At 37.2% G+C, this 25,476-nt stretch overlaps 1 protein-coding gene across 1 annotated transcript in view; it reads left to right on the forward strand.

The window, feature by feature from the left end:
* Positions 1 to 25,476, forward strand: part of CUL1 (cullin 1) — a 53,794-nt gene that overhangs the window by 18,409 nt on the left and 9,909 nt on the right. The window contains exons 3-11 of the mRNA XM_066191412.1: positions 10,721 to 10,895; positions 11,564 to 11,731; positions 12,806 to 12,856; positions 13,776 to 13,866; positions 14,578 to 14,741; positions 18,006 to 18,168; positions 21,796 to 21,926; positions 24,553 to 24,660; positions 24,761 to 24,867. Of these exons, the coding sequence (XP_066047509.1) occupies positions 10,721 to 10,895; positions 11,564 to 11,731; positions 12,806 to 12,856; positions 13,776 to 13,866; positions 14,578 to 14,741; positions 18,006 to 18,168; positions 21,796 to 21,926; positions 24,553 to 24,660; positions 24,761 to 24,867 (1,158 nt within the window). The remainder of the gene's footprint in view (positions 1 to 10,720; positions 10,896 to 11,563; positions 11,732 to 12,805; positions 12,857 to 13,775; positions 13,867 to 14,577; positions 14,742 to 18,005; positions 18,169 to 21,795; positions 21,927 to 24,552; positions 24,661 to 24,760; positions 24,868 to 25,476) is intronic.

Genomic DNA, 25,476 nt, shown 5'->3' on the forward strand with positions numbered 1-25,476 from the left:
TGGTAAAACACTGGCTTTTTCCCTCTCCTGATGTTCTCAAAGATGCTCAGAATAGAGCTGTAAAAGGGGTGTGCTGTCTATTAATTACTCATTTCCTCCTTGCTTCTGCTTCAAGGAGTTGTTGGTTTGAAAATAAGGACTGTTTTTGTTAATTTTGTAAGTGAATTAGTTTAGGGGATAATTTTGGTGGTCAACTTGGATTAATATAACAGTTTGATAACTCAGAATGTTTGATACTGGTTAGGCTGAGTATTTAATCTGCTATGAAGATAGCAATGCATTTTGCATCCTGTACCAAGTACATGTGTTCAGAAGTTGTGCTTATAAGATTACACCCCTTTCAAAGCAGTAACTGTGACATGTTTGCTCAGTCTTTGTGTACAGCAAGTCTTGTAGTCTGGTGGACTTTTATTTCAGGAGGCTTTGCTTATCAATCAGCTTAGTTTGGAAAACAGAACAGCTGCAGATGAATTTCAGCTGCAACTGTAATTGGTCTGAAGATCAGCCCTACTTAGAAGAGTCTTGACAATTGAGAGTTTAGTCTTTCCTCATCCTCTTTTGTCTTCTTTCTCTCTTTCCCCACCCACCCCTTTTTTTTTTTTTTTCTTGTCAGGATATTGCTCCTAAAGTAGATTTTATTTCGTCCCTCTAATTTGTAGGAGGGGAACTGTGCATACAAGCAAACCTGCCTTCAGACTATAGATGCTATAGATTCTTCAATCTAAACTGATTGGAGATGTAGAAGATTTTGTTGTGCCTTGGTCAAGTCTGTTTGGAAAAGAATTAGAATAGTTACGCCATTCAAGCGGTTCAGACCTCTGTCACACCTGCACTCGTTTTCTTTGTTCAGAGGGTATCTTTTTGTGAAACACTAAATTCAGTCTCTTGAGTACAGGCTGGAGCCTGTGCTTAAGGTGGGTTTATTCTCCTTCATTTCAGTGGGAGCAGAAACAAGTTGATTATTCCAGGAGTTTTCTAGGTCTGAGGCTATTGAAGAGGTAAAAGAAAAATTTTGTTTCTGAATGGTAGTTACCAAGTTCTCCTCCATACTTCCTGTAATTTAGATTTATTTGTGCTTTTAATTACAAGGAAACTTTTTTTTGGAGATCAGATGATCATGTATTTCCTTCTTGTGTGGTTTGTTGTTTTGGTGTTTCATTTTTTCCCCCAAATGTGAGATTCTTGAAAATGAAATTTATGGTGTTTTTCTGTTCCTACCCAGATATTATGTAATTTCTAATACTGAAGAACCTAGTCGTTCCTACAACAGTAACATCATCTGACAACGAGTATTACAAGCTAGCTCAGAATTACATGCCAAGATTGACTATGCCAAAAAGAGAAATTGCCAATAAAATTAACTAGATTTCTAGGAGCAATAGACCTAACAGCACTGCTAATACTGTGAGGGAAGGGCTGTGCACCCTGTTTTCCATTTAGTGATTATTAGTTTGGAGGCTATGATCCACAGGACTCGCTTGTAAAAGTCAGTGTTAGTGGTATATGTATACGGAACATCTCCTGGTGGCATTTAGTCTGTTTGGAGGAAACTTCAATTAGTCTGTTCAAGAGAGATCAGTACTTTAGTGTAGCAAGTTTTGAGTTTCTGTTTTGAATTGTTGGTTGAAAACCTATTACTTGGTTTACTAGAACTACTCTTACTCAACTTATTTATATTGCTGTAGGCCACTTGTCTTTATAGCCACCTCTTCATACTCCATTTGACAGTGATAAAATATTCATACATCTTGTGCAATTTTCTTCTCCTTTGGCAGAAATCAATGTCCATTTTCCAAACAAATTGTATGGCGAGCCTGTGATTTATTTTCTACAGACCTCATGGTATGAGTGGATGAATTGGGGTTTACTCAACATTTGTATTGAAACTCAATGGAGAGAATGAAAGGGTTTTGTTACTTTTCTTGTTTTATGTATCTTAAGAAGATTCTCAGGCCAAGTATTAAAATATCATAAAACTTTGCTGCGCTGTATCAAAGTGGTGTAATTTTTCAGTGACTTAGACAAAGAACTGAGTAACTTTCCTAACATACTTACTTTTTCGTCAAAGCACACATCAACAATTTTCAGATGGCATTGGTGAATGGAAGGATTAGTAGTGTGCTTCTCTGTTGAATGTGTGCATTGTTTATTTGAAATGCCAAAATTTTGACATAAGCTTACGCTTTCACTGCTCTGATTTACAAAACATAACCTGAGAAGCATTTTTAGGGATTGTTTTAACAGTGGAGTTAATTTACGCCCATACAGAATAGATTAATCTTTTTGTCCAAGTTTAATATTTAAAGAAAATTTGAGAAAAATAAGACGAGTTTAAAGATTCCAATTGCTATTAATTTGTAACAACTAAGATTTATATATGCATGAGGATATCGTAAAATGTTTTCATTGATAAGAAGAGTTTATAATACCGTGGAAGGTATGATGTTGTTGTTTACCTAGGATATAAATGTCCAAATTGCATTGTTCAGATTGGCTTTCAAAGTCTTCCAAATGTTTTATACATGAAAATTACACTGTTGATCTCAACAGATTCCTAGAATACATTTGAGTAGTTGATTGACATCATTATCATATAGGTGTCTTATGTAGAAATTTGAAGAAAATTACTGACTTTATTATGATGTAAAATTTGCCCAAGTCTTACACCAGTAAATTGGACCTTACAATTGTGTTTCTTATATTATTCCATTATTAGTCATCATTAGTAAATATGTTCAAAATAATTGCTTGAAGTTTTTCGAGGATAGGTAATGGCTAGGCTGTTCTTTCACGTTTTATTATTTTATGAAAAATCCTTGCTCGTTGTGATTCAGTTTTGTTCACTTCTTTAGCAAAGTGGTGGCTACTGAATGTCCATTGGATCAAATGTAAGTAATTGTATATCAGAAAAGGTAACTGTTATCATTTTATAAAATGGGAATTTTTTTCTCACATATTAGCAAGTGATGCAGGAGAATACTGTGTTGAACATTAAATAATTACATGTAGTATGCTTACACTTTAAAAATACCAGATGACTCAGAATAATCTGTCTGTTCATAAAATAGGAAGTATAAATATATTTAACTTTTTTTTCTGTGAGTAGATTCAGCACAGTAGTATATCTTGACCAAGCAAAACCATGAAGTCCTTTTCCTGGCATCCATTTGCCAAGGTCTTTTGTAGTTGCTTCTCTTGCAATCTTTTTGCTTTTTGAATTCCTGTAATTTAGTAGGATTTTAGATCAGCAGACGCATATTAAAACTGTGAAAATGTCTTATTTTTCTAATCACATGAATCTTGTTACCAGGCAGCACGGTATGTTCTTGTTTTTTCTTTCTGAACAGATTCTATTCAGAAAAGATACTGAGGTGTTAGAGCATGCACTTTTTATTTACATTTCAGACACTGTTCCACTTTCTCTTAAGATTCTGTCACTCTAAGCCATCCTTTCACTTCAATGTCAAATTGTTTAAGGTCACTTTGAATACATCACAGCAGCTTCTTCTGTCTGCTAGTATTAGTCCTGCATATATTCAATATCCCATTTCATAGGGCTTCTTATGTTCCAGTTAGTGTTTGTGTGAAACATGGAGATAGAAGCAAGTGTATTTGTTGACATGTTTGAAGGGTATATAATACACTTTTTTTGTGTGGAAAGGTACATATAATTGTATGCATTTGTGTGTATTTACAAAGATTGCATCTTCAGTTTGAAAGAAGGGCAGAATATGTTTCTATTTGTGCAATCATTTCCTTTCATTATGCACTCTTTCACAATGATTGCTTGCTGTTCTACTTGCTTTTTGTAGTAACCAGTAATATTCTGTTCAGAACCAACCTCTGTCAATGCAAAGAAAGAAATTTAAAAGCAACCTCAGTTACAGAGGTTCTTACACTCCCTGGCATAAAGACTGTACACTTTGTTTATGAATTTGGCTTTGAAAGTTTGTGTTTTCCTTGTGACTCAGAGCTTCTCTGTGATTCTCTTGAGTTTATGCCGTGGAGAGGGCAACAAGAACTTATCTATTAATCTTCATCTGGCTTTTGCTGAAAGTGTGTCTGATCTCAGACTTGTAGAAACATGTTTGAGCTGAGTTATGCCTGGATTTTCATAGCAGCTGCATGGCTGATGCTGTAATAGCTCCTCATTCTCTTGCCTCAGTCCTCCCCTGACTGAAATGGTTTGTCTAAAATGAAGTGATTTAGCAGAGCAAATCTAAAGACTTAAATGTATCAATTAAAACTTAATCGGTTTTCAGCACAAGTGCTGAATGTGTGGGGTTGGGTACAGGATCTTAATTTTGTTTGTTTTCTCTGAATTGCTTTGTGGGGGTAACCCTTACTTACTGGATGATGAACTGAACATACATGAGCTCTCTTACTGATACCTCCCTAAAAAAAAGGAAAGTTTCTGGAGTGATTGTTTTACTGCTGCTCCTTACAAAGCTAAAGCGAGCTCAAGGCGCTTGTTCTGAAAAGTTTTGACAACCTTATCATTTCAAAAAACTCATGCAAAATTCTTTCATTCATTTGACTCACAAAATATTAAAGTCGAGTTTCTTAGTGGCTGCTCTTATGTCTGGGGTAATCCAGCGTAGTCTTCTGGATTGCAAAAGGACTTGAATGGCTTTAATTCTGAAGAAGATATGTAAAGCTGTTTTTCAGTAGTTTAGCTGTGTTGTTTGTATTAAAAGTGGTTCTACAATAATACAAAGCTTCTATAATCTTCCCCAGCAATTTTTATATCAGTGTTTTCAGTAACTCTATATGATGTTCTTGAATACCTTTGCTGTAATCTAGGAAAATACAGGTTTTTGACAAAAGTGGAACTAATCTCGATTTAGTCCTGTAGTCCAGCTACTGAGCATGAAGTTAATTACTGCTTAAGATCTGTGCAATAACAAATGTATGTCTAAATTTGATCTTTATAATAAGGAGACTAGAAATAATGAGAGAAAAATTGTAGTTGGACAGTTGTTTGGCTTGTGTTGTGGGCATCTCTGCACTATAGTTTTCTGCTGTGTTGTGTTAATTCTGCTTCCCTTTCAGTTCCTTTAATTTTACATTTCTCTTCCTTACGCAGACTTCTTCCAGTTATGTTAATTTTTCATATCAAAATGGAAGAACTCTGGGGACCCGGCTGTGCTGCTGAAAGGTGAATCAGTTATCACCTTAGCAGAACTGTTTTCTTTTAAAAACTTAAAAACATAGGCAAAACTGAACGATTTACACTCAGCAGTGTAGAGGCTGAGTGCTTTCTTGTTGTGTGTTGAATTACAGCACTTATAATTTTTCTTGTATAACTCAGGTTTGCAGTTGCTTCCAGAGGAGAAAACCTGTATGAAGTACTTCGGTACTTTCTGAGGGCAGAGGGTAGATTACAGTTGACCATGGCATGCTCAAACTTGTGTTTTGTTGGCATACTTGCTCAAAAAAAGTATGCAGTGCTGCTGAGCGAGCCTGTTTCACTTCCTTAGTGTGGACACAGAAATTCAGATCTGCTCACCAAAGGGTCTGGGGACAGGGACCACAGTTGGTTGTAGTGTTCGTTACTTCCCCAGTCCACATGGCTGACTGCCTGCATGAACTCCCATGCTACTGGAAACCAGGTGGCAAGTAAGCTCTCCAGCTGGATTGTGTGTTAGGGCCATTTCCTTCTGTGAAAGTGATCTTATACAAGGCCTTGAATCCATTAGGGTGTGGCAGTCCACGATTTTTTTTCTTATGTTGCCCATCGTTAGAAACTGAGCCAAGGCTGTCAAAAGTAGTGTAAATTATATTGGTAACAGGTGGTAAAATCAATTTGTCTTTGCCAGTTTTTTGTTTTGAAGCCTTTGGAGGACAATAAAGTTCTGAAAAGGTTTTTTCATCTTGAACAGCACAATGCTGAGTTATTTTATAAATTTCCCTGCAGTTTTCTACCTCAAATTTATTTTAAACAAGTAAATTAAATTTCTCCTTCACTGTAGGGAAGGTGTAGAGGTTGGAGGAGATTGGTCTTGATCTGTTCCTCCTGTGGATGGTTTGTTTCCTGGGCCAAATCTGAAGTTCAGCAGCCCAAAGCTTGGGGATCAGCATAGCTTCCCTGTGGTTCAAACTTTCCTATTGATGAATTAACTTCTCTGCTTGTTGTGGTATGCAAATTGCTGTACAGAATTGTGCAAACGCCCCCAGAAATGTTTCCTGGTAGCTGTTTGGCATATGCATATAGCTTCCAGCATACAAAGCATGGAGGGATTTATTTTGCCTTCTGCAACTAAGAATCCTTTTCATAGCATTCCCCTTGTGATTCTCAGATGGACTGTCATACACTTTGTTGTAAGCAACGCAAATCTAATTTTGTTTTGAATATGTCAGTCTTTTTTTCAGTGGCTGGCTCTAGCAGATGGGGGGACAGATTGTAAACAAAGTGTGAGAGAGCATGCTTTATGTGGAATATGTCAAAGAGTTACACTTGCAAGCTAACTTCAGTTTGACTTGTACTGAACAACGAAACTAGAGCACTTGTGCTGTCTTGGACCCTTTGGCTAGCAAATCTCAAGCCAGAATTAAAGATAAAGATGAGCATTACTGGAATTACTTTTGTTGCCGCTCTGAGGTGGTTGCTGACAGGCATGGACGAAAGGTCTCAGTCTCTTTGTTTACTTTACAACGAATCCTGGGTTTAATAGTAAAATGTATGGGGTAAGAAAAAGGCTTATATCTTCTAATCTTGGCCTTTTATTTTTCTGAAGGCTGTTGTGATTGTTTGTAGAGATGAATAGAATGTTTTTGTCAGGTAGCACTCGCAAAACTGCAAGAATTGCCCTTCATCTGGACAATCTTCATGTTTTCAGGCTTGCTCAAAGCCACTTGGGATAAGAGAGTTACAGGAAGGAGGCAAGACTGTCAAGGGGCTATTTATTAATCAGTCCTAAATTCCTAGTATCATGATGCGGAGGCTTTCTATAAACAATTCAGAGAAATTTATATATTAGCTATTTTAAAATTAACCTGTGAGGTAAACCTGCTTTTCTTGTTTGTGGCAAGAAAGTAAGTTGAATATCTAGAGGAAAATGGTTGTGCTGTGTGATGTTCTTGACCTGAACAGGGAATTTTGAAATCAAAGTGTAGACAGTAAAAGTAGCAACAATGCCAGGGAATTTGAACAAACAAATGACTGCAAGGTGGAAGAAATCATTAATGTCCAGGAAATCAGTGGCTGGTTGAGATAAGAGGCTGATTAAAAGTTCAATTGCTTCAGTTCAATACAAATGAAGGCTTTATGTTACTGGTTGACATCGTGGGAAATTTAGTTATTTGGCATCTGGATGAGGTAACAGATTAGAAATAAATGTACACTGTGTTTTTTCAAAAAGGGTTAGTCTTAGGCAAAGAGCGTTACTCCTTTGCACAGAATGCAATGACTTTCTGAGCAAGCATGTAAATACAGACTGTGAGTAAGCTTTCCTTGCAGTTTGATGTGAAGACCCTGAGCCTTGATCCTGGTAGCATGCAGGATACTCTGATCATTAAACCCAGTTTAAGGGTATGTTTTGTCTATGAAATGTTTTATAAAATTAATTACAAATATCTAGTTACAAATAACTAGATATTTGAAGACAGTTTTCTTCTTGAGCTTTACTACTTAGAAGGAAGTCTGTTTATAATGACTGTAATGCATCATACACTTGTGGTTTATAATTCTCTTGGTATTTATTTGTGCTGTTGTATTCCCATTTTATTGTGCTGAACTTTGTGAAGGGAATGATAAAAGTCAAGTCTCTGCAATATATTAATTTCCTAGTTCATGGTGTGCTGCGGAGGAAATCTGTCTAGTGGTTAAAGCTGTGTCCACTTGTGTTGAGTGATAAAGTACTGGAATGATCTGCCCAGAAAGGTGGTGTAGTCACCATCCCTGGATGTGTTTAAAGAAAGACTGGATGTGCCAGTCAGTTCCATGGTTTAGTTGATGTGTTAGGGTATGGGTTGGACTCAATGATCTTGAAGGTCTTTTCCGACCTTGTGATTCTGTGAAAACACAAAGCCAAATTAAACCTTCTGGATTGGTTAATACAGTGTTTTCTAAGAAGGGATGTGACTCAAAAGCCTGTCCTTGGACTGTGAGTAGAAGAGTGACTGCTCAGTAACTTCATTCCTGTTGGCTGATTGTTGTTTGTGTGAGTCATTAGGGTGGCTTTTGTTGTCACATTTGAGTCCTCATCAAGTTAAATTTGGATGGTACCTAGCTAGTTTATTTTTCTTGCTTGTGGAATGCAGCTTCTTTAAGGTTGCCTTCTGAAGTGTTTGGGGCAAGGTGACTTCCACTTACTATTTTGGAAGAATTCTGAATATTTGATTTTTTAGGTCAGAAAACAGAATGTGTTCTTGAAATGTTACATTAACAGTTACAGCAAGTCTTCCAGGCTGTAGTAGTAATAAGAGGAAAAATATTGCTGCCACTTGCTACGGTCGTCTGCTGCCTCTCTGATACCTGGCTTAAAGGTGTAAAGAGCAAACTTCCTACCCTGGTACAGTTCTCAGATTTTTCAGGTAGACAGCAGTGAAGTTGCAACAAGAACTCTGAAGGTAATCAAGAGACACTTCAGGGACTTGCGATAATTGGTTAAGAGATCAGAAGCTGAAGTAGTTTTCACCTTTCTCCTTCCAGTTGCAAGGAATGATGAAGGAAGAAGCAGAAAGAGCTGACAGATCAATACTTGGCTCTGAGCCTGGTGTCAGTGGCAGATTTTTTTTTCTTTTTTTTCTTTAATCAGGGCTAGGTTTATATCACACCAGGCCTGCTGGTGATAGACAAGGTACACCTGTCTCAAAAAGGGAGAAGTACCTTTGCAATACCAGAGTTACCAGGTCTTGTAGAGGGAGCTTTAAACTAGATTTAAAAAGGAAAAGGGATAAAACCAGAGGGCAGCATGCCAGTGTTTGAGGGATGGTGTGCTAGTGTTTGAGGGATGGTGTGCTAGTGAGATCCTTCAGCCTGGTATCTCAGTGGAGGTAGGTGGTGGAGATCCATGTGGCAGCAAATAAAAAAGGGTCCCTGTGTTAGAAACCACAGAATTACCTGGTCACATAGAAATTAGGGCTTCTAGCTGAAAAAAAAGCTGGTGGGATCAACAGCCCAACCAAGTGCATCTGTATGAATGCATGCAGCACAGGCAGGAAGCAGGTAGCCAGTCACAAGCCTTCTTCCCAAGGGCTCAGTGCTGGAGCTAGTTCTGTTTAATCTCTTCAGCAGTGACTCTGACAAGAGCATCAAGTGCACCCTCAGTGATTTGGCAAAGGACACCGTGTTGAGTGAGAGTGCTGAGTGCTGATCTACTGGAGTGTGGGTAGCCTCTGCAGAGGGGTCCAAAGAAGCAGGACCTGTGGGCTGAGGCCCGAGATGTGAGGTTCAGCAAGGCAAAGTGCTGGGTCCTGCACTTCAGCCACAACAGTCCCAGGCGGTGCTACAGGCTGGGGAAAGAGTGGCTGGAAAGCTGCCCCATGGTAAAGGACCTGGTGGTGCTGTTTGACAGCTGCCTGAACATGAGCCAGTGTGTGCCCAGGTGGCCAAGAAGGCCAGTGACATCCTGGCCTGTATGGTGTGGCCAGCAGGACGAGGGCAGTGATTGTCCCCTGTACCCTGCACTGGTGAGGCCACACCTCAAATCCTGTGCTCAGTTTAGGGCCCCTCTCTACAGAGAGACATTGAGGTGCTGGAGCATGTCCGGAGAAGGGCAAAGGAGCTTGTGAAGGGTCTGGAGCAGAAGGCTGATGAGGAGAGGCTGAGGGAGCTGTGTGTGTTCAGCCTGGAGCAAAGGAGGCTCAGGGGGTACCTCATTGCTTTCTGTAACTACCTGAAAGGAGCAAGGTGAGGGTCATCCTCTTCTCCCATGTAATAAGCAACAGGACAAGAGGAAATGGCCCTAAGTTGCATCAGAGGAGATGTAGTTTGGATATTAGGAAAACTTTCTTTACTGTAAATGTTACCCTGCATTGGAATGGTACACCCAGGTGGTGGAATCAATGTCTCTAGAGGTATTTGAAAGACCCTTTGATATGGGGATTAGGGTGCTGGTTTAGTGGTGCTATATTAATGGTTGGACTCATCTTAGAAGTCTTTCCTCATCTAAACAATTCTATGACTCTGTGATTTTACACTGAAATTTTGGGATCAACTTGTAGCCTACAATTGGGTTTTAGTGAATCACATCTTATGGTGTTCATTGAAATGTGTGTGTCTCACCGTTACTGCTTTCCAGGTTTGTCCAGTGTGCCAGTCTTAAGTGACCAAATCTTTTACAGAAGATGGTGTTTGAGAGAATGAGAATGCAAAAATATTCTCTTGTGTTTTCAACTACTGAATGTTGCTTGAGGCTAGTATTGAAATTTCTTTCTGTTCAATTAAGGCTTATGTATTTGTAGAAAACCAATATAATAGATCAAATAAATTCAATTTAAATAATCTTATCAGCAAATTCCACTGCTTTGTTTTCTTGGTGGTGTTGTTGCGGTCAGTACTTGCAGTGTGACATAATTTTGCTGCAGATAATTCTGCTGAAAATTCTTAATTTTCTTAGCTGTGGTTTGATTTGATGTGGGCTGGTGCATCTTGTAATGCATTATGTTTAAGTCACTCACAATTGTATAAATAATAGCTTATTGAAATTAGCATTGTTTTTCATTGTATTTTTTAACGTCTTGTGGTGGCAAATGTATTCCTTAACTTTGCTGTCAGTCATGTTTATAACTACTGTACCAGTGTACACCAGTCTAATCAAGCACGGGGAGCTGGAGTACCTCCTTCTAAATCGAAAAAGGGCCAGGCACCTGGAGGTGCTCAGTTTGTTGGCTTGGAATTGTACAAACGGCTAAAAGAATTTCTGAAGAACTACTTGACAAATCTCCTTAAGGTAAGATGGAGTATGAGATCAATCTGCACTTGTATTAACATAAACTGGGCTGAGAAGAAAAGCTGTGTCAACAAGCCTAGAGGTGTATGCAGCCACTGAAAGTAAACTGAATGATCTTAAAATGTGCTTTTGTCTCCATAGCCATTAGAATGTTTTGTTGGCTTTACTTCAGACAGAGATCAGTCCCTAAGCTTGTACCTGTGAGCTGCTTTTCCTCTTCAGGCTGAAACAACATTCCTGTGTTTTAAAGAAGTAATGTTACATGGCATCTTAAGCTGTCCTGTACCTGAGCAAGAACACCTAGACTTTGCAAGCAATTAAACAGCATATTAGGAATGCTGAAAAAAACAGATGCCTTTAATGTTGAAAATGCCTTACAGTAGCCTTTATTTTAGTTTAATAAATAAACTACTAATAGAGCTGGATGTTGTCTTGAGGGATGTGGATGTCTTCTGGAGCTTTATCTGTGCTGAGCATTTTTACCAGCCTTTTAATTTCAAAATCTCATACTGACTTTGTTCTTTATTAAAGTAGAACTAAATGTATTAGAAGTATGTTACCTGTAAATACATTGCATGATGTGGATTTATTACGTAGTTTGTATGCCCTGGTATGTCTTGGTTGTACCTTAAAATTGCGTAACAGTACTGGCAAACTCGTAATTTCAGGATGGTGAAGATTTGATGGATGAGAGTGTGCTGAAATTCTACACTCAACAGTGGGAAGATTATAGGTTTTCAAGCAAAGTATTGAATGGGATATGTGCCTACCTCAATCGACATTGGGTTCGTCGTGAGTGCGATGAAGGTCGTAAAGGAATATATGAAATTTATTCAGTAAGTAGCTTTTTGAAGTGAGTGGTTTGTCCATTCCATCTGCTATGTTTGCGTAGTCATCCTGCAGATCACTCCTTGAATCTTGTAGGAGTTTCATAGAAATTTTGAAGAAGTGAGCAAAGTGGTATTCTCCCTCCTTTCCCTAGTCCTACCCCAGTATATTTGTAAAAATTTCAAGGTCTTAAGTCTGTGAGATGTTTAAGCTGCCTTGTATGTGTTGGTACTTCCAGTAATAGACTATTGAGGGTTGTCTGTTTCTGACTATTGAGGGTTGTCTGTTTCTGAATATTTGCTGCTTAATGTTATCTGTGTGCCTCAGTGTGGCCTTGTCATCCCACTTAGAATTCAGCCAAGCGTTTCAAACACCACATGAAGCCGTAAATAGTATTTTTTTCCTGATGACTTCAATACATTCCTAAAAATTTTTTAGCATCCAATCTGCTAAGATTCAGACAACATTTGGTTTGTAGTGTAAGTTATTTTTGTACCGTTCTGAAAGATTAATATGTGATCTTGATAATTTTTTTTAATGTGAAGTAATATAAATAAGAACTTAACGGAACTTCTGTATCTCAGATAACTAAAAGGGCTTTTTTAAAATAAAGGATAATTACTGTCCTTACTGGTGAAGCATTAGGGAAGTGCTATGCTATTTTCCTGTTTCACTAAAATAATTTTGCATATGGTAGAAAAACAGTTGGTATCCTTAGTTCCCTTCCTCTTTAGTAGCCTGATGCTAAGGGACTATGTCAGCTTGGAAACTGCCAACAAAAATAGCTGTATGTTTTCAAAGTAACTCTAAGTGGGTTTTGTTAGTTTCCAGAGTTGGCAGTGGATCCCCTAGTAGAAAAAGGAACAACTTAGTAAAGTTAATGGTAAAGCAGGTTGTAATGTCGATGTGAAACAACTCATTGCTCATTTCTTGATAAAATGTGTGCCAAAATATAGTTTTAGAAGTTCTGATTAGTTAGCATATTACATCAGCTTTCCTTAAAAGGAGTTACCCTACATGTGTATGTGTATATGTAAATATTTTCTTTATTCCATCTTTCTTCTCCCTTCTTTTACTTCTAGCTTGCCTTGGTGACCTGGAGAGACTGCTTATTCAGGCCATTAAATAAGCAGGTATATACATTAATATATTACAACTACAGTGTTACTTTATAGGGTTGATTTCATATATTGTTAGTAACTACTTGAAGGAGTCTGGGGTGGGGGGCATTGTGCACAGACCTGGAACTTTCTGCTTCTCCTTTGTGATACTAAAAAAAAAGATAAATATTTGAAGGAATAGGCTTTTGTGTGTGTGATTGAACCTTGGTACCAAGACTGTTCTGTTTTCTCTCTGCTGAGAGGACCCTTAATTTTTTTTAAAAAAAGCTAAGGGGACTTGAAGTAGCAATTTCAGTGGTTAGTAAGCTAGGCAGGAGTACAGGCTGATGACAGTCATACCTTAAGGTTTGGGAGTCAAGATTGGATGAAAACAGATAGTGAAAGGCTGGGATTTTGGTCTCTTCTAATGTTACTGTAAGTTGTTACATTTACACTGATGCCTGGGAGACTCAGGTCAGTCAAATGTTTAAAATTAGTGAATTGGCACAAAGGCATTCCATCACAATTCTTAGGTACGTGTATATGTTGATTTCGCTTCTTACCAGTACTTCATGATGAAGTAGTTGCAGCAGATCATTTGTCCAAAGAACAGGTGGTTAGTTCAGTTCTTGCTACAGTGTTTTGTATTTCAGGTATAAAACAAAGAGAGGTTTGGTTTAGAAGGTGGGGGTTTTTTTGAAATTAAAAAAAAAAACACTAAGCACTTTGATACCCATATACAGCTTGCCACTAATCAGACTGTCATTATGTTGTATAACTTAAAGGTGTGTCATTCTCTATAGGAACTTTATATGCTCAGATCTCCTTAAAAGTTATTCTCAAGATGCCTGACTTTCTTGAATATGGAAATACACTCCTAATTAAGTATGGTGCTTGATGTACCAGCTGCTTTCTCTGTGCTTGACTTAACTTTTAATCCCTGTTTTCTAAGGTAACAAATGCTGTGTTGAAATTGATTGAAAAGGAAAGAAATGGTGAGACTATCAATACAAGGCTGATCAGTGGAGTTGTACAATCCTATGGTAAATGTGATTTCTTTAAGATTTTGTTACTTTCTTAAAAATAAATAAATTTATGTACCCTATCAGAGCCTAGAAGTAACATCCCACCTCCTCAGATGTCCAGTAAAGACTTTCTTTAGTCACATAAATGCAGTTATATATTGTTTAGCTTCACATTTATACTGATACTTTATACAATAACAGTTGATTATACCATATTTGTAAATCTTGAGAGTGCAGTTGATAGACGAATATTCAACATGTACAAATCAGTTATTGAGGAGCTAAATCTGGAAGTGGGGAAGGATGGTAGTTTGCATAGCAGAGTGGGGTTGCTTTTTCCCTTTTGCATAATATTGAGAGCATTACCATCCAAATTACTAACTAGTTTCATTAATAAAAACAAAAGCATATAATCTGGAACATTTAAGAGTGAAAAATGAAAGGAGAATTTGAACTAGCATTTGAGATAGTGAATATTTTCAAATCCTATAATCCTACATTTTAGAAATGTATCTAAAAGTGTAGTTGACATTAGTAATGTCTTGTACTGATATTTTTTAAATGCAAAATAAATGTACTTTTTTTAAAATGGTGCTGATACAGTCCCAATTGATTGCTTTCATCTAAGTTAGAAGGGGTGTCCTTGTTTATTTGCGGGAGAGCACTTCATAAAAACCAATTTTGTAATTTCTTGGTCTCTTTTGTTTGGTTTTGTTTTTTTTCCTTTAGTGGAGCTGGGGCTGAATGAAGATGATGCATTTGCAAAAGGGCCTACACTAACTGTCTATAAAGAATCCTTTGAATCTCAGTTTCTTGCTGACACAGAGAGATTTTATACACGAGAAAGTACTGAATTCTTGCAACAGAACCCAGTCACAGAGTACATGAAGAAGGTAAATTACTTAATCTGCTTTGTGATTTTTCTTTTTTCTGGATACTGTTTTTTTTCGAGGTAAGGAATATAAATTCTAGGGTTTTATTATCAGTTTCTTAAAATGATGGTTATTTTACAGAAACAGATATCTGGTTTTCCCTGTAGTGATTTGCTTCTGTGTTTATCTGGACTGAAGTTTGTCTCCTTACTGCATTTCAGTGAGGACAGTGAAAGTATGGAACTTTCTGAACAGTCAAAACAGAAGATTAAGTTAAAATAAATTCAGATTTTTTTAGACTTCAAGACACCCAAACAATAATTCTGCTTTAATACCACAAGTTTACCATTCCCCTGCAAGGAACAGTGTGTTGACACATTTATTGAAATACCTTCCTGAGCAAGCCGGCTGAGGAAATACATCATTAATTAGCTTTAATTCTCTCAGAATATTTTAGTGTCATGAACCCCTACACTGTACTTCTCATCATAGAGGCCAGATTTAAATTCTTAACTTGTCTCAGGTTTTGGGGTTCCCAGACAGGGCAACTAAGAGCAAGCAGGATAAACATTGGCTATTTCTAGCCTGGTTATTAGGTCAGTCTTACATTCCCAGTAGTAGATAGGTCATCTTCCACCTTGGACAAGTGATGCTTTATATATTTTTTTTCTCAGCAAATTTCGTCACTTTCTGAATTGCTGCTTGTTTATTCCCTTTCAGTTTAGTTAAAAAATGAGAGAGCTTTTCAAGTATGCAATATGCAGATAGATACACATCCCTCCCTGCAGTATTCTTTGTGTAATGCTTTTTACCAGAGAGCATATACTTTCTTAACTCTTGACATTAAAGTCAATGAATTACCCCAAAAGAAAAAAAAAATAATGGGAGGGGAAGTCCTAGCAATAACACAGTAAAAGGAACTGTGCCTTTAGTAGTTTCCCAATAATTACTAGGCCCAACCTATGTTTACTTTTCTGTTACTGAATTAATTATTTTTTTCTACTTCCCTTTCAAGTTTTTGTTTTAACTTTCATCCTTATGTAATAAAGAGAAAGTAGGGAAATTTCAGTCATTCAGAACCTGAAGGACTGGCTCATCCAGACTTCTTGGTACTGGACAGTAAGAAGCTGTCTGAAGGTCATTGCTATTTCAAGAACTAGAGATTATGGGCAAGTAGAAATAACTGATTAGTACCCCAAACAATCCTCAAGGCTTCAGAAATCCACAAAACAGCAACTTGCTTTGCTTGAAGCTGAAGGTGAAAGCACATACAAAGTTGGCAGACAGCAAGGGAAATGTTCAGCAGGAAAGTGTTTAGCCTTATGTATCAGCTCAAATTAATGTATTAGAGATTTATACAAGCCATTTGGGCACTCTTGGCATCTCCTTACAGACCAGTGGCTGTAAGATCTTACAAGTAATCTGATGGAAGCATGAACTGTGAACAGAGTAGTCTGCTGTTAGTACACTTCCTTGACATTCTCACTGGAGCACTGTACTTCGAGTTCTGTCTGGCAATAAATAGCATTGCAAAATAAAAAGAAACCTTGGAGTATCCCAGGGCACACCAGAAGAGCATGACTGTTACCGTGTTGCAGTAGAATTGTGGTAGTGTTTTGTAGAATAGTCAATGAAATCTTAACTAGAACTAGGATTTGTGCATGTAGTTATATAGGCAGACTTACTGAGTTTTTAGAAGGATTGTGAATTTTTCTTCTCAGGCCAGACCTCATGAGTAAAGCTGGCATAGCCTGATGTGCTGTAGGGAAAAAGGTCAGTATTTCTTAAGACTATGCCTTGAAATATAGCCTTACACTGACATTTTCATCTTTATAGTAGAAACAAGTGAAGATACTCTTGTGTGTACTAATTATTTTTCCCTTATTTCTGACATGTGGCTTTAAAGGAAAATGGAGTTATAAGAGTACAAAAAAAAAATAGTGTAAGGAAACATGAAGTTAGAGTAAATATTTCTTTTCATAAAAGAGCTCACAGTGACTGTTAAGATTAAAAGTGTAGGTCTAAGGATGTTTTAAGAAGCAGCATTAGAAGCAGCAGAATCTCCTGAATTACAGAAATACAGAATTGGTTAAATACAGGATAAGTAGTTCCAGTGTTCATAAGAAAGATTTGCTGCTGTTTGCTGTCAGTAAGGAAGTTGATTGTTACTCTGTACTGGTAAGAAACTGGCAAGTACTTTGGAGCTGGACCTTCTATCCCTTCTCAAATTGCTGATTTCATTCCTATATTTTGATCAGTACTGGTTTGGCTCTAGGAGACAGTAATCCAGGACCATTTCACAAAACCTAAGTGCAAAATCATTACAGAATGAGTGAAGCTAACAGTGGCTGAGATGATTTAAAGCTGTCTATGTATGATGCAGTGCACTTGCAGTGTAATTGTTCCTTTTTTATTGTCCGGAATATGACCTTTCATGCTTACTTGTTACTCTGGCATACTAGAAAAATGAATTAACTTAATTCCATTTTCTTGATGATGTTGTTAATTTAAATAATTTGGGCTTATAAGAAGATATACACCCTTTATTCCTAGTAATGTGCTGCAGTTGCAAATGGTTTATAATGTGAATCCTTAACACTTTTGCAAACAAAATAGAGGTAATTGTTATGTAAACAATTTCAGTTTTACATTTCAGCATAAGCTCTATTCCTTGAGTGACATTTAGAATTTTAGTTTGCTAGGAAGATATGCGTATGTAGCATTTCATATGCCAAATTAAATGCTAGTGTAATTTAAATTACTGTAGTTTATTGGGAAGCTTTTCCATGTAAGAATGTAGATGAGAATATTCAAATAAATTTGTCATGGGCATAGTGTTAAATTGTAGTTTCCTGCCTTTTAGTTTTGTGGAGCTATGAAATATATTCATGTTTGTCTTAAACAAAACTACCTCTGTAGCTGGAGAGCTTGCTGATCCTAAAACTGCCAGCGTCTCATGTCAGCGGCTTTCTCTTTTTCTGACAGCGTATTTTCATCTGTAAACTCTTTATTCACAAGCAGCAGGAAAACAGTCTTGCTGTGATTCTCCCCCACCATTTAAATAACACATAGTGTTTTCATCAACTTAAACATCAATTTCAAATGTATATTATCATTTCTGGAAAAATAACTGCTTAAGTAGTTGGCCCATAACACCAAACTTAGAGACAGCTTTACTTGTTGTTGTTTTCTAGAAGAATTTACTGTACAGTCACCTGTTCTCTGCTGTTGGATTCCTGTTCTGCCTCCCCTGCAGGTTTCATGTTTATCTCTGTGTTTCTGTAGGCTGAAGCTCGCCTTCTGGAGGAGCAGCGCAGAGTTCAGGTGTATCTCCATGAGAGCACACAAGATGAGTTAGCACGAAAGTGTGAGCAAGTACTTATCGAAAAACACCTGGAGATATTTCATACAGAATTTCAGAATTTGTTGGATGCTGACAAAAATGAAGGTAAGGAGTTTCAAACACTGGCTTTAGGCTTAGAGCTCCTCCTCCCTGATGATATGTGAATGATGTAAAATCTGGTGCTAGTTAAATGTCATTTGTTCAGGAATTAGATTAAGAAAGAAGATAGTCACTAAACTGATGGACACTGATGGACAAGCAGGTTTTGATGAAATCAGGATGGCTGATGATACTGCTACAAGGACCCTACCCCAGTCTCAGATATTAAGGCAGAACAGCCCTAGTTTGATTTCGCTTAATGTGTCTGGAAAAGTTTCAAGAACACTTGAGCCATCTTTCCAGCAGGAGCTGAAGGTTGTGTGAGAGAGATGGGAGGTGAAAAACAAGCCAGTACTCTCTCCAGCTGTTTCAGTTTAATCTGTGGATCTTCCGGAGTCAGCACTGAGAATTTTAAAATCCAAAGTGTTCAGAAGTATGTATAGGAAATGTTAAAAGAGGAATAGTTGCAAATAAGTAGCTTTTAAAATAAAGTATATAAAATACATAATATTGCATACAGAGCACAGGGGAAGGGTGGAGAATATTACTTGATAAGTTAATTTTAGCTGCGAAAATGATTAAGTGTTGCTAATGGATCAAGTTTATGTTGTCATAGACAATATGTAGAATAAAGATTTCTTCAACACTTCCTCTGAAATAAATGAAGATTTTCAGTTTAGGAGTTGTCAGTTGTGTTGGTTTGTATGAGTTTCTTCAGGAGTTAATAGAAAGCACAAAATAACAGCCAGAACTAATTCCTGTGGATCATAGAGATGATAACGATGAATGATGATTGTGATTTCCCCGTTGGGGAGCTAATTAAATCTGTATTTCAAGTCTGTATAGCTGAAATACTGCTCTTATGAAAGTGGCAGAATGCAAGAGATGCTGTGGTTAAGTTACTAATGAAGGAATTGCTTGTTTGAGAGTTTTAAATTGTAACTGTGATTCTGTCTCATTGTATATCAATCTTAAAATAGCAACTATGAATTATTACTATCTGTAATAGTCGTGTTGATAAGTAAGAGATGCTTCAGAATCAAAAAGGGCAATTCAGCGTGATTAGTAGGTCAGAAGTTAGCTGATTCAAATGTAAATAATCTGTACTAGTATTTGAGTCAGATGTTGTTTGTATTTGTAAATATTTACTCTGTAATTGGAAGAGATTTTAATGGGTGTTAGTTTGTGAAATGACTTTATAAATGATTAAATGACTTCTGCCAGTTGAAATAGCAATAGAACAAGCAAGAAAGCTTTTATTTCTGGACTTAGGATGCCTTCACAGAATTTTCTTTTTTTCTCCTACTTTATCAAGCTCATGAGTTATGTGAGCCCTTAGTGCAATCACTTGCCATAGTGATACAAGTCCATAAGTTTGTCCAGGTAAAAAAGAAGATTAGTATCCTGTGTCTTGGGCACTGTCTAGTTACTTATCTTTGGGTTTACTTTCATGTGGGTTATTTCTAAGATTACCTAGACTTTCTTTAAACACTTGAATTTTTTTCTCTTTTTTTTTTTTCAAAATATTTTCTCTGCTGTTATCAGGCTTCACTTACGGAAATTGTAGCAGTTTCCTCTTTCTTTTTAAGATTCATGAAGTTTCAAGATTAGAAAATCTGTTTTCGATAATAGCCTGATACTTCACTCTTTGTAATAAATTGATTCTCCAATTTGTGATATACTAACATAGCCTTTGGTAGACTATCCTAAACTTACAATAAAAGATTGCTCTTGATTAAAATATTTATTGCTTTGCTCTTGAAAGTACACTGGTTTTGAGGTCCTCCCATGCAAACTGTGTTTGAGCATATGATATTACAGGCCACTCCTCTTGATGTTCTGTAACTTCTTAATCTATTGTGCAGCTAATACATAAACTGGTTATAAAGGTTGTGGGACACATTCCTCATGTGTTACATATATCAATATGATACCTCTAGGAAACAATTGGGTTTATTGGGAGAAGACTGTAATGTTGTAGACGGAGTTACCATTCAAATCTTCCATGAGACTTTGTAGCATCTCTTGCTTATTTTACCTAACACAGACATCCTGGTAAACCAACTTGTGAACACTCGTTTGTGGGTAGATAGAGCAGCAGCTTATTGTATCTGTGCATGGCATTATTTTCCTACCTTTTTTCTAAAGTTCTGTATGGTATTCTTATGTTCTTATAAAAGTTAACATCAGGTTGCAGTCTGTGGTTTTCACAGAGAGAAAAAAAAGTTTCATTTTCAAATCTGTAAATTTAAGCTTGACAAAGTTTTAAGGAAAGACGAGTGTTATACAGAAACATAACTGAACTGAAATGTCATCCCTTCAGTATTAAAAGGCATCAAACTCTCTGTGTTGTATTTTGGAGTTAGGTAGAGTACCAGCTCTTTGATTGCTCTGTTTTGTTTATTCTGGTAATCCTCTGGTGGTAAAAAGTTGCACACAAGCCCTTCAGAGAAGTCTTTGCACTTCAGAAGAGTTAGATGCAGCTGTCAACCTCTAGATAGGTTCCACAAGGTGAAATATCCTCCTTCGTTTACAGTAAATAATCTGCTTGTTTACTTTTTCACTTGCCTGTTCAGTAGGGCAAGATTGCAGGAGGTGACTGGTAGCTTTGTGGACCTGGTTTATGGACAATTCAAAGTTTGTGGGGTTTTTTTTAAAGAGTTTTGCTCTCAGAAAATCCCAAGCATCTATCCTGTTGAAACTAAATAATAGAAACCAAACCCCTCTTTGGTATTAGACTTTCCAAAATTGCTAATTGGTTTGGAAAGTCTTGACTGAAAACTGGTGAGATTTTAATATGAAGCCTTAACATATGTGAAATAACATGCAAGTTATTTTACCTTCGTTAGTTCTATTGTAATGCTTTTCAGAACCTCTTTTTTCTTTCTGATACAATTATTACTTCTGGTAACCAGTCACGTAAAGTTGGTTTTTTTTTTTCAAAGAGATGTCTTTTAATGGCAGTGCTTTATTGAAGGAAATTAGATATATAATGTTTCAATTTATCTGCTAAGGTCATATCAATACATAACAGTTTGCCATAAATTTCCAGCTGTTACCACTGATGCTGCCCAAAGTAAAAGGGTTAATATGCAAAGGGATAAAAATAATGTTAGATCTCTGGGTACTGTCCTGTTCAGAATAACATTTAAATGACAGTGGTCTGGTCAGCAGGAAAATAAAATGCTTGTAGCACAGCCAGCAGTAACATTAATAACAGTCTCAAGTTCATGGCAGTGCCTCAGAATGTTATTTAAATAAGAGAGGTTTAACACCATTTTTAAATAATTGCTTTAAACCTGTGAAAACTAAAAATCAGTAGTAAATTTTCTACCATTCAAAGGGTGGGGTTTTACTCTTGAGATTTGTTGCATTGTGAAGGTAAAAAATAGATCCTAATGTAACAGAATGATTTCTGTTTAACTAGTGTTAGCTTTCTAGGTGAGTGCAAAGGTTTGCTGTACTGTATAATCTTTTACTGTCATTTTTCCTTGCTTTTTACAGGAGCAGTTTCATGTGTGTTTTTGTTGACAGTGGATGTTTAGCGCCTGTTGACAACTTGCAAATGAGAATTTGAAGTAATAGCCAGTACAGATGAGAGATGTTAGCTTTCCTTTTTTTTGTCTTTTACAGACTTGGGTCGGATGTATAACCTTGTATCTCGAATCCAGGATGGCCTTGGAGAGCTGAAAAAACTTTTGGAAACCCACATTCATAATCAGGGTCTAGCTGCAATTGAGAAATGTGGAGAAGCTGCACTAAATGCAAGTATCCCATCAAAACGAGTCTCTGTGTGGTTGCTGTCACTTTTATATTAGAGGATAGTGAATGTTTCCTGATAAAACTTCCAATTTGCTTGTTTCCTCTCTCACTAATTTAATTTGTAAGGACTTGGCAGTTCTCAGATGTTGGTAGAAGGCTTAAAACCTACATCACTCTGTTCGTTTGGGTTGGGCAGGTTGTGGGGTTTTTGGTTTGGATTGGTTTGGTTTTGAGGGAAGGCTGAGTTTCCTTCTGAGGTTGTGCTCTCTGTCAGCATGTCATGCTGCTTGGGAAGCTGGCTGTGCAAATACAACACCCAACAACTAAACAACACAGGTACACCTGGAAGTCCACTGTTTCAAGAAACATTATCTCCAGTCTACTGTATTTTATTTCATTGTCTTAAGGAATTCTGACTTGGATGGGACTCTCTAGAGAAAGTTTCTGTTGATTTCAGGTTTTTAATAGTGTCTTCATTCTGTTTAGAAAACCATGAGAAATAGAAGAAGAAAGAACTGAAATGGTTGGAAAGGTCACAATATAAGGAGGAGATCAGGTCTTTGGAAAGGCTGTTTTTTTTATTTTTGTCCCATAATTGTAATTTCAAACCTAGTTTTGTATTGATTAGGGTTGCATCTTGGCAAGATGAAGTTGTTTAAATCCTTTGCTGATCTTCTTCTCTATATAGACAATATGATGTTTTCCGGGGGAAAAAAAAAGAATGAAACACTGCACAAAGCAAGATCAGGATAGAATATAGATTCTGGTAAATTTTACTTTAAGTGGAATTCAAGAAGCACTTGGACAATGCTCTCAGGCATTGTCACTGATAATAGCATCATCACTGTGATCCTTAGAGTGGTTCTGTGCAGGGTCAGGGGTTGGACTTTGATGATCCTCGTGGGTCCCTTCCAACTCAGGATACACTATGATTCTATGATTAACTTTGATTTTTGACGAAGTTTATTTTAACTTGTTGCTTTCCTGACCCCTTCATACTAAAGCAGTAATCTGTATTGAAGGGTGTAGTGTCTGTTGTTCACTTCTATAGTTTTAAGTGCATAGCTTTATAGCAGTGTTGATCTTCTGTGAATCATAAAGTAATAATGAAGCAAGTTCAGGAATCTTCGGTTTCATTTGTAGTTGTCTCCATAAATTTTGAAATCAGATCTGGTCTACACTTGGCACATACCCCTAGTGGTTGTCACTCTTGAGGTTTTTTTCTGTTTAGGCCTTGAATAATTAGGCCAAAAAAAAAAAAAGAAAGCCATTTCTCCAGGAATTATTTCATCTTTCGGAGAGGGGAGGTCCAAGATTTGTATGTATTAGTTGACTGCGACCATTTACAAAACTCTTCATGCCTCTGTCACTTTTTCTTGTTTCCTCATCTTCCTCTTTTGTTCCTTATTCCACACAATTGTTCTTCATTTTCATAGCAGTGTCTCTGGCTGTTTCCCTTGGGAACCATCTTGCCTTTTCTTCCAATATCCCTCACACTACTGTATTGCTGTTCATCGTTAGTCCTCTGTCACACTGATTCTTCCCAACTTCATTTACCTGTACTGTGTCTAAACACACAATCAGCTGAACAAATGGTTCTCAGTTTCTCTGTAGTCAGTGCAGAAATAGTCATGCCAGCTCGATTCATTTCACCTATTTTAGATTTTTACTGCGGAAGGAGTTGTGCTCTAGTCTCCATTAACTGTATTAACAAGATTGCTTTTCGGTCAGGAGATTTGCTGCTTTTTGTGCCTTTGGTTTGTTGTTCTTTTAGTCGTTGTAATCAGTACTTTTCTGAATGTCCTTCAAATCCACTTGGATTCCTTGTCTCAGAAGTTGTCAATAATCTCAGTTCTTTATCTCCAGCATGGCATTAGATTGGTGGTCCATGGTAGTCTATGTCTGTCCTCAGTGGCAGCAGGAAATCTTTTTCAGTATTCTGATAAAACCCTGCCCATATTCCATCACTTCTTGCCAACGAGACCTTCTGATCTCCAAATTGAAGACTTCCAGCCTTTTTTAGTCTATTGTGTAGTAGCTGTCCTGTGTGCCTGATGATTTACTTGCCCATCACTGTCCCTACTCCTTGACTCCACTCCATCTTTACTGAGAAGCAAAGATCAGTAACTGCACATAGAGCTCAGTCTGAGTACAATAAACTTGATGTTTATTGGCATTTGGCTGCCACTGGGTGTTGAGCAGATAATTTTTAAGAACTGCCCATGACTGAGATGTCTGTACTAAGTTGTCCCTACTGGATATACACCAGTCAGATCCTTACTACAGAGATTTTCCTTTATAGCAGCTGCCATTTTATGATTGTCCAGCTCTCTCAGGTGAGACTTGAAATAAGTTTAAGTCCTTGAAAATGTTTGCAGTGGTTGAGTAAATACTTTGTTTTCTTTTGTGTTATGTGGTACACTCTGCACTCTGGTTGCTGTAAATGAAAGCTTGCAGTAGCATGTAGGACCTGAATCAGTCTGGGTACTAGTTTACCTTTAAAATATTTCTAACACTTCACAGACTTTCCCCACACACATTTACTTGGGCCAGTGAATAGCTCCATTTTGGAGAAAGTAGAAAGCAGAATGTCAACAAGTTACAAAATCCAGTCTCTCCTCATTGCAGGATCCAAAAATGTATGTACAGACAGTGTTGGATGTCCATAAGAAATACAACGCTTTAGTCATGTCTGCATTCAACAATGATGCTGGCTTCGTGGCTGCACTAGACAAAGTAAGTGCATGTAGTGGCAGATGCTGGACTTCTTTTTTATCTCCATGCAAAATAAAAAAAAATTGTCTCCCAAAATTTCACTGTCTTTTGGGATTTATAGGCTTGTGGTCGATTTATAAATAACAATGCAGTGACGAAAATGGCTCAATCATCCAGTAAATCCCCAGAGCTACTGGCACGATACTGTGACTCTTTACTAAAGAAAAGGTATGTCCTCAAAGACAAATTATTATTTCATGTTGGCTTTTATTTTAAAAGGTTTAGCCTATGAAGTTTTCTAGTGACTTCAGAAACAGAACTTCATTTTGCACAAAATTAATTGTATCAAAATCTGGATATAAAAATTTCAGTAGGCCCATTCCTACAGGTTGTGTCGTTTGCTTTTCTTTTTAAGGAAAAGTGGAGGAAATAAGGAAACCTTTCTTGCCTTACGGGAATTGCAAGTTTTTGTTTTTCAGTAAAACTGAAGGAGGGGTTTTAGGTAGGGTTTTTTTACACTGAAACACTTAAATTTTTGTATGTTGTAAAGAGATGCACATTCCCTTTTTCCATTAAAGCTGTTACTTTCTTCCTATTGTTTTTTCTATACCTTCTTTCATCTGGGAGGAGGAAAAAAACTGCTTTCTAACCACTCATACCGCATATTTTAATTCAAGGTATTTGGCTTTAAATGATTCAGCAGCTCATATGCTGAGTTGGTATCAGTTCAATTCATACTGGATTGGTGTCAGTTTTGTCCCTGGCAACATTTCTAGTGGTTTTGGTGGAGGAAAAAAGCCACACCAAACAGCCCAAAAATGGGAGAACTTGCTCACT

The sequence above is a fragment of the Chamaea fasciata genome, unplaced genomic scaffold (assembly GCF_029207755.1).
Source record: "Chamaea fasciata isolate MVZ Bird 193981 ecotype frontalis unplaced genomic scaffold, bChaFas1.0.hap1 SCAF_1, whole genome shotgun sequence".
In the NCBI taxonomy this organism is placed as follows: Eukaryota; Metazoa; Chordata; class Aves; order Passeriformes; family Sylviidae; genus Chamaea; species Chamaea fasciata.